Genomic DNA, 19,083 nt, shown 5'->3' with positions numbered 1-19,083 from the left:
CCTTTTCATGCACTGCTTATTTGTGTCCTGTTCTCTTTTTTTTCTTATTCCTTTTTATTACTAAAACAGTTGTCTGTGTTTGTTTCTTTATTGCATTTTTATTTGATATAGGGGGCCCACTTCATCAGGGGCCCACTTGCCATCGGGCAAGCTGACACCCTGGCCAGTCCGCCACTGATTATTAGTTTCTCACCATGCCACGGCAGAATCCTGATTTCTGCCAACGGGAGTGGGTCTGTTAAATGGCAAACCGATCGGTGCCCGGCGCAGTTCTGAATTTTGGCCTCGCCTGCGATCGAATGGCAGGGTCATGCTCTTGCTCAAGTGCAACGCAGCCATTAAATAGTGCCCATAATAAAGACAATTTCGGAATTCCGGTTGCGGCTATGCGGAGCTAAGCCGCACGTTCGGCAGCTCCCGCTTTAAAAGGACTTGTGGGCTCTTTTAAGGGCCCCAAACGGCGCTGATTCGACGATTCCCGGTGGATAAAAGGGTCTGGAGCAAAACCCCCCAGGATTTATGGTTCGGCTTCGAAGTGGGGCGAGGAGAAAAACAGCAGCAGCTCCCCTGGAAAAGCGGGGGAAGGTGGACAAAATGGTGGCCGGTGGAGCCCCTGAGGAGTGGAGGCAGTGGGTTGAGGAGCAGCAGGCGGCCCTTCTGCGCTATTTCACGGAGCTGAAAGGGGAGTTGTTGGAATCCCTGAAGGTGACGATGAGTAAGCTGCTGGAGACCCAGACAACCCAGGGTGCAGCGATACTTGAGTTGCAGCAGCAGGCCTCTGAGCGCGAGGAGGAGATTTCGGCCCTCGTGGGGAAGGTGGAGATACACGAGGCGCTTCATAAAAAGTGGCAAGATCGGTTTGAGGAGATGGAGCTTCGGTCACGGAGGAAGAACCTGCGGATCCTGGGCCTCGAGGAGGGGCTGGAGGGGTCGGACCTGCCGGCCTATGTGGCCGTGATGTTGAACTCGCAGGTGGGGGCAGGATCCTTCCATCTGCCCCTGGAGCTGGAGGGGGCCCATAGAGTGCTGGCCAGGCAGCCTAAGGCGAATGAACCCTCGCGGGCGGTGCTGGTGCGGTTCCATCGGTTCAGTGACCGGGAGTGTGTTCTCCGATGGGCCAAGAAGGTGAGGAGCAGTAAGTGGGAGAATTCGGTAGTGCGTATCTACCAGGACTGGAGTGCGGAGGTGGCCAAGCGGAGAGCCGGGTTTAACCGGACGAAGGCGGTGCTCCATGGAAAGCAGGTGAAGTTCGGCATGTTGCCGCCTGCGCGCCTGTGGGTCACCTACAAGGACCGGCATCACTACTTTGAGTCCCCGGAGGAAGCGTGGGCCTTTGTGCAGGCTGAAAAGCTGGACTTGAACTAGAGATTGGGGGCTGTGGGAGTTTTTCTATTCTATTCATGTATCATTGTTTATGCTGTAGCGGGTTATTCTGTTTGTTTTTGTTTTTTCTCTTGCTTTCGGACGATGTGGGTTATGGTTTTGTGTTCTAAGGGGGGTACTGGGGTTTGTGGTTGATCTGTGTCTTTGTTTGTATGGAGTTGGTGGTTGGGTTGGGACTGCGGTTTGGGAGCTGTGTTGGTGGGGTGGGGCAGTGTGAAAGCGCGGGCTTTTCTCTGGTTTCCCGCGCTGCGGGACAAGGGGGTGGAGCTGGTGGCGAGGGGCGTGGCTATTAGACCGGGTTTTCCGCGCTGAAGCGGTGCCCAGGAGCTGATGCCGGGGGGGGGGGGGGGGGGGGGACACCTCATATCGGGAGGGGTCGGAGTTAGAGCGGGAGCTGTCAGGGTCAGCAGAATCAGCTGGCTCACGGGAGTACAGTGGAGGGAGAGTCGCGGCTAGGAGGGGTCCTAGCCTGGGGGGGGGGGGGGGGGGGGGGGGTACCGGGTTGCTGCTGGATTGGCCAGGGAGGAGTTGGGGGGGGGGGGTGAGGTTCTATCGCCGTGGGAAACGGGCCGAATGGGTGATGGTCAGGGGCGAGCAGTCGATGGGTTATGGCTAGTCGATGGGGGAGGGGGGCGAGGTGCCCCCTGATCCGGCTGATTACGTGGAACGTGAGGGGGTTGAATGGGCCGGTTAAGCGGGCCCGGGTGTTTTCGCATCTGAAGGGGCTGAAGGTGGACGTGGCCATGCTCCAGGAGACCCACCTGAAGGTGGCGGACCAAGTCCGTCTGAGGAAGGGGTGGGTGGGGCAGGTTTTCCACTCAGGGCTCGACTCGAAGAACCGGGGGGTGGCGATCCTGGTGGGGAAGAGGGTGGCGTTTGAGGTGTCTGAGGTTGTGGCTGATAGTGGCGGCAGATATGTGATGGTGAGCGGTAAGCTGCAGGGGGAGAGGGTGGTGTTGGTTAATGTGTACGCCCCAAATTGGGATGATGCTGGTTTCATGAGGCGTATTTTGGGCCGCATTCCTGGCCTGGAGGTGGGGGGCTTGATCACTTCAATACGGTGCTGGATCCCCTACTGGATCGTTCTAGTTCAAGGACAGACAGGAGGCCAGCGGCGGCCAAGGTATTGAGGGGGTTTATGGACCAGATGGGAGGAGTGGATCCCTCGAGGTTCGGGAGGCCGAGGGCTCGGGAGTACTCCTTTTTCTCCCATGTGCACATGGTTTATTCCCGCATCGATTTCTTTGTTCTGAGCAGGGGACTGGTCCCGAGGGTGGAGGAGGCCGAATATTCGGCTATCGCGATTTCTGACCATGCTCCGCATTGGGTGGATCTGGAGATGGGGGAGGTGCGGGATCAGCGCCCGCTTTGGCGTCTGGACATGGGGTTGTTGGCTGATGAGGAGGTGTGTAGGAGGGTTCGGGGATGTATCGAGAGGTACCTCGAGGTCAATGATACTGGGGAGGTCCAGGTGGGGATGGTGTGGGAGGCTCTGAAGGCAGTGATTAGGGGGGAGCTGATCTCCATCCGAGCCCATAAGGAGTGGGGAGAGAGGAGGGCGAGGGAGAGACTGGTGGAGGAGCTGTTGAGTGTGGATAGGAGGTACACGGAGGCTCCGGAGGAGGGATTGCTGAGGGAACGGCGTAGCTTGCAGGCCAAGTTTGATTTATTGACCATCAGAAAGGCGGAGACACAGTGGAGGAAGGCGCAGGGAGCGGTCTTTGAGTATGGAGAGAAGGCGAGCAGGATGCTGGCGCACCAGCTGCGTAAGCGTGATGCGGCTAGAGAGATTGGTGGAGTGAAGGATAGAGATGGGAATGTGGTGCGGCAGGGGGCAGAGGTCAATGAGGTCTTTAGGGACTTCTATAGGGAACTGTACCGGTCGGAGCCGCCGGCGGTGGGAGGGGGAATGGAGAATATTTTGGACAGGCTCCGATTTCCAAGGGTGCAGGAGGAGCAGGTGGAGGGACTGGGGGCGCCGATCGAGTTGGAGGAGCTGGTTAGTGGGATTGGCCACATGCAGTCGGGGAAGGCACCGGGACCGGATGGGTTCCCGGTTGAATTTTATAAGAACTATGCGGACCTGCTGGGCCCCCTGTTGGTCTGGACATTTAACGAGGCATGGGAGGGAGGTGTTCTGCCCCGACGATGTCTCGGGCACTAATCTCCCTGATCCTGAAGCGTGATAAGGACCCCTTGCAGTGCGGTTCATACAGGCCGACTTCACTGCTGAATGTAGACGCCAAGTTGCTGGCGAAGATAGATAGATAGATAGAACAGTACAGCACAGAACAGGCCCTTCGGCCCTCGATGTTGTGCCGAGCAATGATCACCCTACTTAAACCCACGTAACCCGTATACCCGTAACCCAACAATCCCCCCATTAACCTTACACTACGGGCAATTTAGCATGGCCAATCCACCTAACCCGTACATCTTTGGACTGTGGGAGGAAACCGAAGCACCCGGAGGAAACCCACGCACACACAGGGAGGACGTGCAGACTCCACACAGACAGTGACCCAGCCGGGAATCGAACCTGGGACCCTGGAGCTGTGAAGCATTGATGCTAACCACCATGCTACCGTGAGGCCACTAGAGTAGAGGACTGTGTGCCGGGGGTGATACATGAAGATCAGACGGGTTTTGTGAAGGGGAGGCAGCTGAACATTAACGTGTGAAGGCTGCTAAATGCGATAATGATGCCGGCAGCAGAAGGAGAGGCGGAGATTGTGGTGGCATTGGATGCGGAGAAGGCCTTTGACAGGGTTGAGTAGGGGTACTTGTGGGAGGTGTTGGAAAGGTTCGGGTTTGAGGTGGGGTTTATTAAATGGGTGAGGTTGCTGTACGAGGCCCCGATGGCGAGTGTAGCGACAAATGGGAGGAGGTCCGAGTACTTCAGGCTCCACCGTGGGACGAGGCAGGGGTGCCCCCTGTCCCCCTTGCTTTTTGCGCTGGCAATAGAGCCTCTTGCCATGACTCTCAGGGAGTCGAGGAGGTGGAGGGGTTTGGTGCGAGGGGGGGAGGAGCACTGTGTGTCGCTGTATGCGGACGACTTGCTGTTGTATGTAGCAGACCCGGTGTGGGGAATGCCGGAGGTGATGGAGATTCTTGCTGAGTTCGGGAGTTTCTCGGGATATAAATTGAACCTGGGCAAGAGTGAGCTGTTTGTCGTGCACCCGGGAAATCAGGAGGAGGGGATTGGTAGGCTCTCGCTAAAGAGGGCAGTGAGGAGTTTTAGGTATCTGGGGGTTCAGGTGGCTAGGAGCTGGGGGACTCTGCACAAGCTCAATTTTACTAGGTTGGTGGAGCAGATGGAGGAGGAATTTAAACGGTGGGACATGCTGCCGTTGTCGTTGGCGGGTAGAGTACAGTCCATTAAAATGACGGTGCTCCCGAGGTTTTTGTTTTTGTTTCAGTGCCTCCCCATTTTTGTTCCGAGGGCCTTTTTTAGGAGGGTGAACAGCAGCATTCTGGGATTTGGTTGGGCGCACGGGACTCCGAGGGTAAGGAGGGTCTTTTTGGAGCAGGGCAGGGATAGAGGGGGGCTGGCACTGCCCAACCTCTCTGGGTACTATTGGGCGGCTAATGTCTCGATGGTACGCAAGTGGGTAATGGAGGGGAAGGGGGCAGCATGGAAAAGGATGGAGATGGCGTCCTGCGGAGGCCCGAGCCTGAAGGCACTGGTAACGGCTCCGTTGCCACTCCCTCCAACGACGTACACCACGAGCCCGGTGGTGGCGGCCACCCTCAAAATTTGGGGGCAGTGGAGGCGACACAGGGGGGAAGTGGGGGGCTCGGTGGAGGCCCCGCTGCGGGGCAACCACCGGTTTGTCCCAGGGAACATGGATGGCGGGTTCCTGGGGTGGCACAGGGTGGGCATTAGGAAGTTGGGGGACCTGTTTATTGATGGGAGGTTCGCGAGCCTTGGGGAACTGGAGGAGAAGTTTGAGCTCCCCCCAGGGAATATGTTCAGGTACCTTCAGATCAAGGCGTTTGCTAGGCGACAAGTGGAGGGGTTCCCTTTGCTGCCCCCATGGGGGGTAAGGGATAGGGTGCTTTCGGGGGTGTGGGTCGGGGATGGGAAGGTGTCTGACATCTATCAGATAATGCAGGAGATGGGGGAGGCGTCGGTAGAGGAACTGAAGGCTAAGTGGGAGGTGGTGCTGGGGGAGAAGATTGAGGAGGGGACATGGGCGGACGCCCTGGAGAGGGTGAACTCCTCCTCTTCATGTGCGAGGCTTAGTCTCATCCAGTTCAAGGTGCTGCACCGGGCACACATGTCCGGATCTAGGATGAGTAGGTTCTTTGGGGGCGAAGACAGGTGCGTCAGGTGTTCGGGGAGTCCAGCGAACCATGCCCATATGTTCTGGGCATGCCCGGCACTGGAGGAGTTCTGGAAGAGGGTGGCGGGGACGGTGTCGAGGATGGTGGGATCCAGGGTCAAGCCAGGTTGGGGACTCGCGATATTTGAGGTTGGGGTGGAGCCGGGAGTGCAGGAGGCGAAAGAGGCCGATGTCTTCGCCTTTGCGTCCCTAGTAGCCCGGCGGAGGATCTTGCTGCAGTGGAAAGATGCGAGACCTCCGAGTGTGGAGACCCGGATTAATGACATGGCGGGATTCATTCAGCTGGAGAGGATCAAATTCGCCCTGAGGGGGTCGGTACAAGGGTTCTTTAGGAGGTGGCAGCCTTTCCTCGACTTTCTGGCTCAACGATAAGGTACTAGGTCAGCAGCAGCAGCAACCCGGGGGGGAGGGGGGAGGGAAGTGGGGGGGGGGGGGGGGGGAGGGGGGGGTGGTTAGGGGGATAGTGTTTAAGTTAATTTGCTTATTGTTAATTTATTCTGTTGGTTATTGGGGTTGGGAGGGGGTGGAGGGTTTGTTATATGCGTTGTTACGGGTGCCGGGGGGTGTTTATTATTATTATTGTTATTGTTATTATTGTATTGTTTTGTTGATATATATTTTTCAAAAAATTTCAATAAAAATTATTTTTTTATAAATAGAGACAATTTCTATATTCATCACAACTTGCTCAAAGTAACAAATCTGCATAAATAAATGGCCTAAAGGTAAGAAGACATTGAAGAGCCAGGATTAATAATACAATTAGCTTTATAGTATGAACAGATAAAGAGAAAAACTGAACCAAAACAGAAGGTGCTGGACCGAAAAAAATTCCAGCACCGGTTGCTAATAGAGTCCTTGGGCGGGATTCTCCGTTTCAAATGCTATCGCCAACTGAGAATCCGTGGACTTTCACAACAGAAAAATTGGCTCCGCACCGGCACTGATTCCGCTAATATTAATGGGCCAGCACTCGCTCCACAAGGAACACAATCGATTCCAATGAGAAACGATGCCGGATTCGCCGGGTCCGTGATTGACACTCAGGAGGCTGATAAGCTACAGCCGCACATAAACAATTCTCCCCCCCCCCGCGCACACCATCCCAGCCAGCAAGCTGGCTGTAGGGAGAGCAGCTCCACATTTCATGGATGTGCAACTGGACACCCTCCTGGACGAGGTGGAGGAGCGGCGGATGACCCGGGAAGGAAGCTGCCGTCCGTCGTGCCTGGGTGCAGGTGGCAGAGTTGGTGAGCGCCGTGGGCAATATCGGCCGCACTGGCATGCAGTGCCGGAAAAAACTCCACAACCTACTCAAGGTAACCAGGGTGAATAGGCAGCACTGTACATGCCGGCACTAACCCCCCCCCGCCACTCCCCGTGGACGGCCGAATCCCCACTCTGCCCCACTTGCCAGCATCCATACCACCTGTGCCCTATAACATCCTCACCCCACATCACCCTCATTGTCCATTACCAACCATCTCCCCCACCCCCACTGTGCCCACCTCACAACCCCTGGCCTGCAGTCTAATCATGCATGTTGTCTTGTGTCTTGGAGGACCTGCCGGAGATGGAGCGGATCGATTTGGTGGCCCCTTCCCCAGCCAGTGACAGAGCTGGAGCCTCCCAGTAAGACGAGCACTGATGGGCAGAGCGGCTCAGACACCAGACCTCTGCCAAAGACTTAGGAAACCCTGGAGCTCAGGTCCGAGGATGACAGTGATTTTCCATCACAGCTATCTCCCAACACTGTCCACCATCCAACTGGCCAAATTTCCCACTATCCCATGCCTCCTTACTTTCTGCATAAGCCTACCATGGAGAACCTTATCAAATGCCTTACTAAAATCCATGTACACTACATCCACTGCTTTACCTCATTAGCAGAGGGATTGAATTTAAGAGCCGTGAGGTGATGATGCAGCTGTACAAAACCTTGGTCAGGCCACATTTGGAGTACTGTGTGCAGTTCTGGTCACCTCATTTTAGGAAGGATGTGGAAGCTTTGGAAAAGGTGCAAAGGAGATTTACCAGGATGTTGCCTGGAATGGAGAGTAGGTCATACGAGGAAAGGTTGAGGGTGCTAGGCCTTTTCTCATTAGAACGGAGAAGGATGAGGGGCGACTTGATAGAGGTTTATAAGATGATCAGGGGAATAGATAGAGTAGACAGTCAGAGACTTTTTCCCCGGGTGGAACACACCATTACAAGGGGACATAAATTTAAGATAAATGGTGGAAGATATAAAGGGGATGTCAGAGGTAGGTTCTTTACCCAGAGAGTAGTGGGGGCATGGAATGCACTGCCTGTGGTAGTAGTTGAGTCGGAAAATTTATGGACCTTCAAGCGGCTATTGGATAGGTACTTGGATTAGGGTAGAATAATGGAGTGTAGGTTAACTTCTTAAGGGCAGCACTGTAGCTTTGTGGATAGCACAATTGCTTCACAGCTCCAGGGTCCCAAGTTCGATTTCGACTTGGGTCACTGTCTGTGTGGAGTCTGCACATCCTCCCCGTGACTGCGTGGGTTTCCTCCGGGTACTCCGGTTTCCTCCCACAGTCCAAAGATGTGCAGGTTGGGTGGATTGGCCATGAAAAATTGTCCAAAATTCTATGATTAACCTAGGACAAAAGTTCGGCGCAACATCGTGGGCCGAAGGGCCTGTTCTGTGCTGTATTTCTCTATATCTATATCCTAAAGACATTCATCTCGGTTGGGCAGTTTAGTGAAGAGGCTCCTGGGACACTATCTAGTGCGCACCACACAGTTGATCCCGTACAGCAGGTGTAGGTAGGAGCACCCAAGGGGCCGGACGGTCAGAGGGCAGGCTGACCCCAGGAACAAGCTGCCGTCCAGTTGGGTCCTGGGCTTCTGGAACATCCAGTCCCAGCCACAGTGTAGATACAGTTGCAGAGCCAGGGGCTACAGGAGGGGTTGGCAGCGATCATCCAGCACCTGCAGGCGCAGGTGGAGGAGTCCAACAACGAGCAGCATAAGGAGGTGGTGCCAACCACGAGTGCCACCCAGGCCAATACCACAAGGGTGACGTCCGCGGTGTCGGCATTCGGGGTGACAGTCTCAGATGTGGATCAGCATGTCCAAGGCCTGGGGCATTCTGTGCATGCGCTGGCCGAAGCCCAGGGCAGGGCTGCCGCCTCACAGGCAGCCATGTGCCAGAGCCATTTGGACATTGCAGCGGCGCTCCCGAGCATGACCCAGTCACAGCATGCCATGGCTGAGAACGGCGGCTGCATTGCCCAGGTGCTGGCCGGCGTGGCGCAGGCACAGAGGTAAGTGCCCCGGTTCCAGAGGGAGATGGTGCAGTCACTGGCTGATGTGACACAGACCCAGGAGGTAGTGGCACAGTCACAGCATAATTGGACACAGTGGCTGACTGAGATGGTTGACTCTCTGTGCCCCATGGCCGCGAGCATGTGGACCGTGGCCGAGACCAGAGCCAGTCTCCAAGACTGGCATTACCAGGTGGTGGGGGAGCCTCAAGTGGCAGCTCTGCGTGCACCCCGTCCCATGGAGTAGTCCGGGGTTCATCAGATCCGGTGCCTCCCGCAGGGGAGGTGCCAGAACACGGCAGCACCTCGGACACCCCTCTTCCTGTCTATGGTGCATCTGGTGGGCAGTGGGCAGGACTGGGTGGCACCACGCTACCTGGGACACACGAGCAGCGGCCAGGCCCATCCAGGCCCCATCACCGCAGAAGAACGGGGACCCTTGTCGCAGGGCAGGGGTCACAGCAGGCCCACGCCACTCTTGCTGTACCATCTGGGGAACCACCTAGACTTAGCGTTAGGGCCCATAAGTTAAGAAAGTTCAACACCAGTTGAATTGGCATGGGTGCAGGGCACAGCTATGTTATAGGGGCTCAGGGACAGACTGTATATGCTTGTTCACAATAAGCATCTGTTACCACTGGTTACAACCTGTCCCTAAGGTCTGTCTGATGGGTGTGAGGGGTAGGCTGGCCAGCGGGGGAGGGGAGAGGGACCAGTGCATGCCCTTTGGGTAGCCCGTGCTCCCCACTCCCCCACCGACGGCACCCACTTGGTCACCCCAGGGATTCGATGGGACTGTGCGATGCAATGGCCAGCTCGCATGCAGGCATCACCCAGGTGGACAGTGCTACCGTGGGCATGAGTCAGACATTGTCATGTGATGCAGAGCACCAGAGCTCATTGCAGAGTGGGTTGTCATCACCCTCCATTCCATGGACCAGACTCGCTGTTATTGCCAACCCAGGGCCCACACCCTGTAGTGTTGTAGGTATGTATCAGGGAGGCGTGGCCTGAGTGGGAAGTGAGGGGGTGAGGGGATGTGGTGTCTGTGCCCCTGACCAGTCCTCCCACCCCCTCCCCTCTATAACCTCCCCTTCAACGTCCTCCTCCAGCACATTGCCCCTCTGCTGTGCGATATTGTGGAGGATGCAGCAGGCCGCCACGATGAGGGCGACCCTCTCAGCCTCGTACTGGAGGGCCCCTCTAGCACGTTCCAGGCTCCTGAACAGCATTTTCAGGAGGCTGAAGCACTGCTTGATCACACCCCTGGTTGCTGCATGGGCGTTGTTGTAGCAGGTCTCCATGTCGGTCTGTAGCCACCGGATTGGTGTCATCAGCCATGACCAAAGAGGGTAACCCTGTCACCCAGGAGCCAACCCCCTCAGCCAGGGGGTGGCCTCTTGAACATGTCAGGGATCGGCGAGTGTGCCAGGATGAAGGAATCGTGTACACTGCCCGGGTATCGGGCACAGAAGTGAATGATGCGTACCTGATGGTCACAGACCAGCTGAGCGGTCATTGAGTGGTACCCCTTTCGGCCTGTTATCCGCAAGTGCCCATAGGGCAACGTGCATCCCATTGATTGCCCCCTGGACCCAGGCCATACCAGCGATGTCAGCAAACCCCAATGCCCGGGCATCCTTATCGGCTCGGTTCACATCGAAATGGATGTATTGATCTGCCTGGGCATATAGGGCCTCCGTGATGGCGTGAATGCACCTGTGCACTGAGGTCTGTGAGATGGAGGACAGGTCCTCACTTGGTGGAAGGACCCCATGGCTCAGACGTTCAGGGCAACCGTCACCTTGACGGACACCAGGAGTGGGTGTCCTCCCCCATACCCCCGTGGTGCCAGGTATGCCATCATCTGGCAGATGTGTCGCACTGACTCCCTGCTCAGCCAAAGTCTTCGACGGCATGCCCAGTCCAGCAGGTCCTCGAATGTCAGGTGCTACATACGAGACGCCTCCCTGGCCTCCACCTCCTCGGCCTGTTATGCGGCCGGCTCTTCAGCTTGGGCGGCTGCCACCTGCTCATCTACGGCATGCCCCGCTGCTGCAGCCTCCAGCTCCTCTTCGAGCAGATCCCGCTCATACGGCCGCAGGGCTTCTGACAAACTGGCAGCGGCAGCAGGGTGGCCACCATTGCTGGTCGAACTCCAAAATCCATTGTCTGCAGGGGGAATGGTTAACATGGTGCACACCCCCGTGCCTAACCAGCTTCAACGGGCTACACGGGGCCCCGGTTGCCACTGCAGGATCCACTTCCGTACCTCCCTACCCCCCATTCCCTCACCCTTGCCCCGTCGTTGGCCGGCACTGTGGGGGCCCCTGGCCCTGGCGCCCATTCCTGATGCCAGGGGTACCATTGGCTGGCACTGACCTCGCTAGAGGCTGCCGTGGGTGTTGCTCTAGGTGGTCCACCAGTGGGTGGCAGCTGATGGGCGGGGGTTTGGGGGTTGTTGTGGCGTGGGTGTGGGGGTGAGGGCACCTATATGGCCGGTGTCACTGTGCAGAACCAGGGCCAAGGTGATTAATCAGTGAGTGCACAGTACGATGGCCGCCGTAATGATGGTCCGTGCCTGGGCACTGCCTCAGTCCCGTGGGGTGGTCGCCCCAGCTACTTGGCCTTTGCCCGCCCCCCCCCCCCCGCCACCATTCCCGGCCCCCCGTCCCCCGACACTGGCAGAGACCCCCACCCCAGCCAGCCGGCAGTGTCCGTGTTCTTTTACGACAGAAAAACCGGCGCCGCACCTGGACCGATTCCGCTGCTGTTGAGGGGCTAGTGTCGGTGCCACGTGGAAGACACTCTATTCCACTGAAAAACGGTGTGGGATACGCCGGGACCATGATTGACTCTCGGGAGGCTGACAAGCTGGAACTGCACATATGCATTACACTCCCCACACTCACTTATCCCACCCAACAAGATGACGCTGGTTGTGCGTGTGGTCTCATCCGCTGGGAACTCAGTCCAGTGCTGCCACAGTCGGGGGAGGGATGATCCGCGGGCAGGTGAGGGACTTTATCAGGGGCTGAGGGCACTGTGTGGGGATGGTCCGGGGCACGCGAGCCGGCCAAAGGGAGGACACTATTTCGCGGAACGGGTCCGTGAGCGGTCTCTGCCATGTAGCACAGCGCGGCCACTGCAGGCCATCGCCGTGCACATGCGTGTCCGCGGACCTGGCCAGTCTCCGGGACACATCTGCAGCTAGAGCCAGGTGCTCTATGCTGCCGGCATGCTAGCCCCCAGCCAAACGGAGGATTGGTGGCATTTTTCGCAATTTGTTCTGGCGTAAAACACCACCGTTTGAACGCCGGCGTGGGCACATAGCCTCAGATTCGGAGAATCCAGCTCATTGTTTCTTGATCCTGGATTAGACTTGGTGCCCTACGGACTGGGCAAGTATATATAGAACACTTGCCTTGAATGAAATTGGGGCGGGTCCATTGTCTACCTGAGACTTGACTAATAATTACAGGCAGCAATAGTTTTCACTAATTACTTCAGCCATTTACGTCCCATCTGCATCCACTTTTTGGGTTGAACACAAAAGAACGTTTGCCAGAAGTGTATGATCTTCTGGATCATGGGTGGGCAGAGGGTGCCCTTATGTATTTCCCAGTTTGTTTGGGAGTTGATGTCACTTTGTACTCATAGAATCATAGACTCCCTTCAGTGCTGATGGGGGCCATTTGGCCCATCGAGTCTGCACCAGCCCTTGGAAAGAGCACCCTACTTAAACCCACACCTCCAACCTATCCCCGTAACCGTACCTAACCTTTTGGACACTAAGGGGCAATTTAATGGCCGATCCACCTAACCTGCACATCTTTGGCCTGTGGGAGGAAACCGGAGCATCCGGAGGTAACCCATGCAGACACGGGGAAAACATGCAGACTCCGCACAGACAGTGACCCAGTGGGGAATCGAACATGGGACCCTGGTGCTGTGAAACCACAGTGCAAAATCCACACAGTCACCCGAAGCCGGAATTGAACCCGGGTCTCTGGAGCTGTGAGGCAGCCGTGCTAACCATTGTGCCACCGTGCACCCATCCTCAGGTATAATGGTTTAGCACTGCATGCCCTTGCATTTTACTTCTGATTTTATATATAGTATGACCCTCAGGAAATATGATTGGGTGTAGAGTACTCATGTGTGTATCCCTTGAGGAGATAAATTGTCTTCTATGTACCATTTTATATTCCTCTCTGGGTTTGATTGGGTATATGGTTTGAGGTAATTTCAGATATCGCTCCTAGGTAATGTTTAATTGTCGTGTCTCCCCATGGCATGGTGGCACAGGGACCTGGTTTCACTTCCGGCCTTGGGTGACTGTCTGTGTGGAGTTTGCATGTTCTCCACATGTCTGCATGGGTTTCCTCTGGGTGCTCTGCTTTCCTCCCACAGTCCAAAGATGTGCACGTTAGGTGGGGTCCCGGGATCGGGCAGGGTAGGGTGCTCTTTTGTAGGGTCGGTGCTGACTCAATCGGCCAAATGTCTGCACTGTAGAGATTCTGTGAATCTAAGATATGTTTCGGTGTCGAGTGTACTCACAGGATCGAATTCTTTGCAGGATGTTGGATACAATCACCTCTTAGTCAACCCTTACTGCTGCACGTTTGGTTGGGTGTTCCTGTCAGCTCAGTATGAGGGATGCATTTGTGTTCCACCATTAGATCCTAGTCATGTGTTTCAATTACCCTTGGGTTCCATTCTTTTCTTCATTCGTTCATAGGATGTGGGCATCGCAGGCTGGGCCAGCATTTATTGCCCATCCCCAGTTGCCCTTGAGGGGGCAGCTAAGAGTCAACCATGTTGCTGTGGATCTGGAGTCGCAAGTAGGCCAGACCAGGTAAAGATGGCAGATTTCCTTCCCTGAAGGACATTAGTGAACCAGATTGTTTTTTACAACATGGTCATCATTGGACTTTAAAAAATAAATAAATTTAGTGTATCCCCTCTGAAGTAGGACATTTTTTAAGGCTATATTGGATTCGTATTAATATTTACATCATCAAAGCATTCTTCATTTATTGGACTGATTGGCACCATTTATGATGTAAAGGGATGGGCATTCGTTTGAATCCCATTTTTGCACAGCTGAGAAACCTTTTTCGAACGAAATGGAGAATCTATAATCTGCCTAGCAACAGCACGAAGCTGCATCTTAAAACGGCACCATGGCCAAAAGATCGGGATATCTGCGAGTCAAGACCCTGACAGTGGGGCAGATATATATATATTTTGATTAAAACTAAGATTCATAAAATGAAATGTTATAAAATGAAATGTTGTAAAACCAAAATGACCCAGGCAGGCAAAAGAAACCTAAGGATTAAATATATTGATTAGATTAGTTTTACACACAGACACAAATCCTATCAAACAGGAGGCTGACACAATAGATTCCCAGGTTAACCCAGGAACCACACTCAACACCTAATCAAGGTACAGCATAGAGATAATGGGACCCCATTGTAAGTCAAGGGAACACCTATTAAAACCAAGCAGATAACGAGACATTGACATCAGAGTCAGGAAGCCCGGGAAATCATGTATCTGTACTATTTATCTGTACTATTCAAATGTAAAACAGCAAAAGCCCGCCAAAACCTTGCAAATGCTTGTACTCTCTATAAATATTGAACCTCGTCTGCATATGGCATAACAGCATAGGGGCTGTTTAGCACATAGGGGCTGTTTAGCACAGAGCTAAATCGCTGGCTTTGAAAGCAGACCAAGCAGGCCAGCGGCACGGTTCGATTCCCGTAACAGCCTCCCCGAACAGGTGCTGGAATGTGGCGACTAGGGGCTTTTCACAGTAACTTCATTGAAGCCTACTTGTGACAATAAGTGATTTTCATTTTCATTTTTTCATTTCATATCGGAGAGATCACCGTGGTCAAGCCATTGTTAGGAGCTGGCTGCATGGGTCTCCCTGAAGGACTTCAGAACTTGTACAATACAGTAAAAACCCTTTGAACCTTGCCTTGAGACTCGACCTCTTGAATGCACTGGCACAAGGGATTTTTCCCTACAACGCCTCCAATTAATTTTTTCCAATTAAGGGGCAATTTAGTGTGGCCAATCCACCTACCCTGCACATCTTTTAAGTTGTGGGGGCGAGACCCATGCAAACATGAGAATGTGCAAACTCCGCACGGACAGTAACCCAGAGCCGGCAGCGAACATGGGACCTTGGCGCCGTGAGGCAGCAGTGCTAACCACTGCACCACCGTGCCTCCCCTGATCATTCGACTTTTAATTGCTGATTTTCAGTGACTTCAAATTTCACCATCTTCAAAGGTGGGGTTTGAACCTTGGCAGAGCATTACTCTGGGTCTCTGGTTTACTGATCTAGTGACAATATGCCACGGCCTCCCTCAAGGAACAGTTGGGAGTGGAGTGTGGTAAAGTGCTGAGGGAACCCTGACTGTCTGCTCGAGAACAAGTAGGTGTTGGGTGTACTTGCTTGTCCCTCCTGGGGTAAAATGGATGCCAGTGTTTTTAATCCTAGATTAAAGGAGGAGGAGGGGGGGGATGTTCGTTGTCCCATCGTGGTAACCAGCTGGGTGTCGAGTGCCGGCTGCCACTTGTCCAGGAGGTCAGTGGCCGGCTTCCCGCTGCAGTCACACCACACAGGCACAGAAGTCGCTCCAATTGCAAGCCAGCGCTTGCTTGGAGAGCATGGAGCGCCCTGCTGCAGCCGGCCCGGCCACTGGAACCAAACATCTCGACATCTTCGTGGACGAGAAGGAGCCGAGAAACGGAATTGAAGCTCTCCTGAGGGAACTGCGACCATTTTGGCAACCGGCGGAAGTTAAATTGAAGGCAAGTAACAAGTTAATTGGATCAAAACACTGCACTGCTCCTACCCAAGGGTGGAGCCAGCCTTCAAATATTAACTGCACGTAAATATAGAATTCCAGACTTGCTTGGAGCAACCATGTCAGACAAATAGTTGGGAGTACAAGAGTGGCATTTGAAACTTGCTCTGAAAGTTTTCAGCTCACCTTTCAGATATACATTCTGCAATTAGATTAACACTGATGTTCTGTTTCGAAAGTAGTGCATGTATTACTGCAAAAAAGAACCTTGACTATAGAGAGGCAGGCGAGGAGTAATTGGAAGTTGGACGTGAATATATTCAAGTTCAGTGTGCCCCGGAGCTGTAAGCGAGACAAGAGGCACAGTCACAGCACTTCACCACTGAATGAGAAACACTTAGCGGGAGAAATCAGAGTCAATCGGACAAGGAAGTGCATAGACAGTCATCTTCTAAAAGGGAATCTGTCTCAAAGATTCTTCAGTGACCTATTTCCTATTTATTTTTATGTGCATTAGAAAACGATAGGGACTAACAACCTCCTCTTTCGGTTTGCAGTGTTAAGAACCCCTCTGATGTTAAATGCGAGGATATCCCAAAACCCAGAAGGGTCACTTGGAACACTGGTTCTTCATGGTGTATATTTTCCAATTTGGTACAGTGAGGAAAGAAATGCAAACCAGGGAAGACTAGCCAGTCGTTTTGTGATCAATTAATGAAGAATATTTATTAGCTTAAAAGAAAAACACATAGCATCCCCACAATGCAGAAAGGGGCCATTTGGCCCATTCAATCTGCATAGACACTCCAAAAGGGCACTCAACCTAGATCCACTCCATGGTCCACCCTGCCCAATCTCTCTAACCCCATTACCTAACCTGCACATTCATGGACACTAAGGGACAATTCATGGCCAATCCACCTAACCTGCACATCTTTGGACTGTGGGTGGAAACCTGAGCACCCGGAGGAAACCCATGCAGCATGGGGAGAATGAGCAAACTCCACACAGTCAGTTACCCAAGGCCGGAAACAATAATAATAATCACTTATTGTCACAAGTAGGCTTCAATTAAGTTACTGTGAAAAGCCCCTAGTCGCCGCATTCCGGCGCCTGTTCGGGGAGGCCGGTACGGGAATTGAACCCTTATTGCCTTGTTCTGCATTACAAGCCAGCCAATTACCCACTGTACTAAACCAACCCCTGGTAACCTGGGTCCCTGGTGCTGTAAGGCAGCAGTGCTAACCACTGTGCCACCATGCCATGCCACACGACAAGAAGGACTATGATATGCTACGACAGTACACTTAACTACATTAATGGCTATACACGCACTTATCTCATGAAGTTACCCCTTTGTTCCTACCTGCCTATGTTTCCTGAACTCTAAGATGTCCCTTGTTCCCAGACAACATTCAATATGAGAGAACTCTATGAACTAAATCCAGCAGATAGTTACCATGCACAGGTTATTTGTCCACGTTTGGGAAAACTGTCTTCAGATTCAGCGAAGGCATAATCTTCTTGGTTCAGGTTTTTGATTTTAATCAGCTGCTCATATAGCAGTAACTTATTTTCAGGGGAAACTGTTCACTGCAGCTAGGTATGGTTGTGATGGTAGTATCTGCCACTGTGTCCCTTTCTCCAGTTATTGTGCTATGGACATATCATTCTTTCCCTTTGATGTTACTCACCCTGTGGACCTGGCTTTTAGCATATAGGTGTTACCTCTTCGACACCCCATTGTTTTCTCCCAGTCTCATAGGTAAACACTTGCTTTTCCCAGTGGTATGTTAACCCGCATACCAAAACATCCTTCAGTCAGCTGCCCCTATCAATTCCCCTTTTTATTTTTTTTATCCCAATTTCATTTTTTATTCTTAATTTTCCCCAATTCTTAACAACACATATACACGTGTCGTAATAAAAACTGCAACACCCCACAATTGTTACTCCCCTGCAACCAAGAATAAACACACATCAGAAAATACATCAAAAATAATATAAATTTGCCTCTCAACGCCAAGGTCCCAGGTTCGATCCCGGCTCTGGGTCACTGTCCGTGTGGAGTTTGCACATTCTCCCAGTGTTTGCGTGGGTTTCGTCCCCACAATCCAAAGATGTGCAGAGTAGGTGGATTGGCCACACTAAAATTGCCCCTTAATTGGAAACAAAATGAATTGGGTACTCTAAATTAATTTTAAAAATATAATATAATTTTGTCAGATTTACCTAGCCTAAAATAATCAGTGATTTTTTACAAGGTTGGTTATTAATAGAGTGAGTGAATCTGATCAAATAAAGGTTCAAGTGTCAAAGATATGAGTCTGCAGTGAATCGTGCTGCCAAATCCCATTGGGTAACAGTGTCACTGTTGTAAGGATAAGTGAGCCTGTATTTGAACGACTTACTGACAAGGTGAGGTGGGTTATGCAGTCATTTCACATTGATTGCTGTTGACTCAATATTAGCCTTGGCGGAGTGTTTGGAGGTGGTAATAGTACATCCGAATCATTGAGAATTGTGAATCATTGGAAGGAAACAACTCTGTTTTGAGTTTTTAGTAAGGTTATGTGTGTCTAGAATTCTATATTTTAAAGGCATGGGGAAAATGTGTTTTAGAAGGCCACAAAGGAGTCCACACAGCGTAGTTCAAAACAATTTAGTTTATTTACAATAACTATTATACACATCATTCAGTAGACTCCCAACTGGGTCTGCCTTGTCGGCTTAACTGGCCAGCTTTTTATATCATCTAACATTGTTTAGCGGTCTCCCACCATCTTAATGGGGAGATAATATTCTGCCAGGTTCATGGGGAGGTTAATTGTTCCCATCCTGTAACGTATTTATGGATTACAGCAATCTGAAATTGTGGAACTATGGTGGTGAGTTGAGCTTGAATGGCGTCAGGGGCAGCACTGAGTCTGTCAACTGATTTTAAAGACAGCCCCAGCTGAGCTTCAGTACTATCCATCACCGGTTCTATTTCCAAAACATTGCCTATTTCTGCCCTTTCTTGAGTTCCTCCAACACTGAAATCCTTACGCACAACTGGAACCTATTTCCCATCCTATAAATGCAATTGTGTTTGCCCTCAAGCTATTAAATCAGTTGTCTCGCTCTCCTTTAGTCCTTCCTGGACCTTACCTATGCTCAACTACTTAATTCCTGTCTACAATCTCTCACTTGCCCATCACCCCTATTCTGACCCAACATTGCCTACAA

General features: G+C 52.6%; 1 protein-coding gene across 2 annotated transcripts in view; it reads left to right on the top strand.

Annotated features, from left to right (window-relative positions):
* Positions 1-15,635: 15,635 nt before the first annotated feature.
* LOC119971857 (ethanolamine kinase 1-like) overlaps positions 15,636-19,083 on the top strand; it is a 537,556-nt gene continuing 534,108 nt past the window's right edge. The window contains exon 1 of one of the 2 annotated variants that reach the window (XM_038808086.1): positions 15,636-15,859. In XM_038808086.1, coding sequence (XP_038664014.1) covers positions 15,716-15,859 — 144 coding nt within the window. In that variant the 5' untranslated portion in view covers positions 15,636-15,715. The remainder of the gene's footprint in view (positions 15,860-19,083) is intronic. The other variant, XM_038808085.1, reaches the window with a different exon arrangement.

Source organism: Scyliorhinus canicula, chromosome 9, assembly GCF_902713615.1.
Source record: "Scyliorhinus canicula chromosome 9, sScyCan1.1, whole genome shotgun sequence".
Classification (NCBI taxonomy): domain Eukaryota; kingdom Metazoa; phylum Chordata; class Chondrichthyes; order Carcharhiniformes; family Scyliorhinidae; genus Scyliorhinus; species Scyliorhinus canicula.
This window is presented reverse-complemented; position numbering and strand designations above follow the sequence as displayed.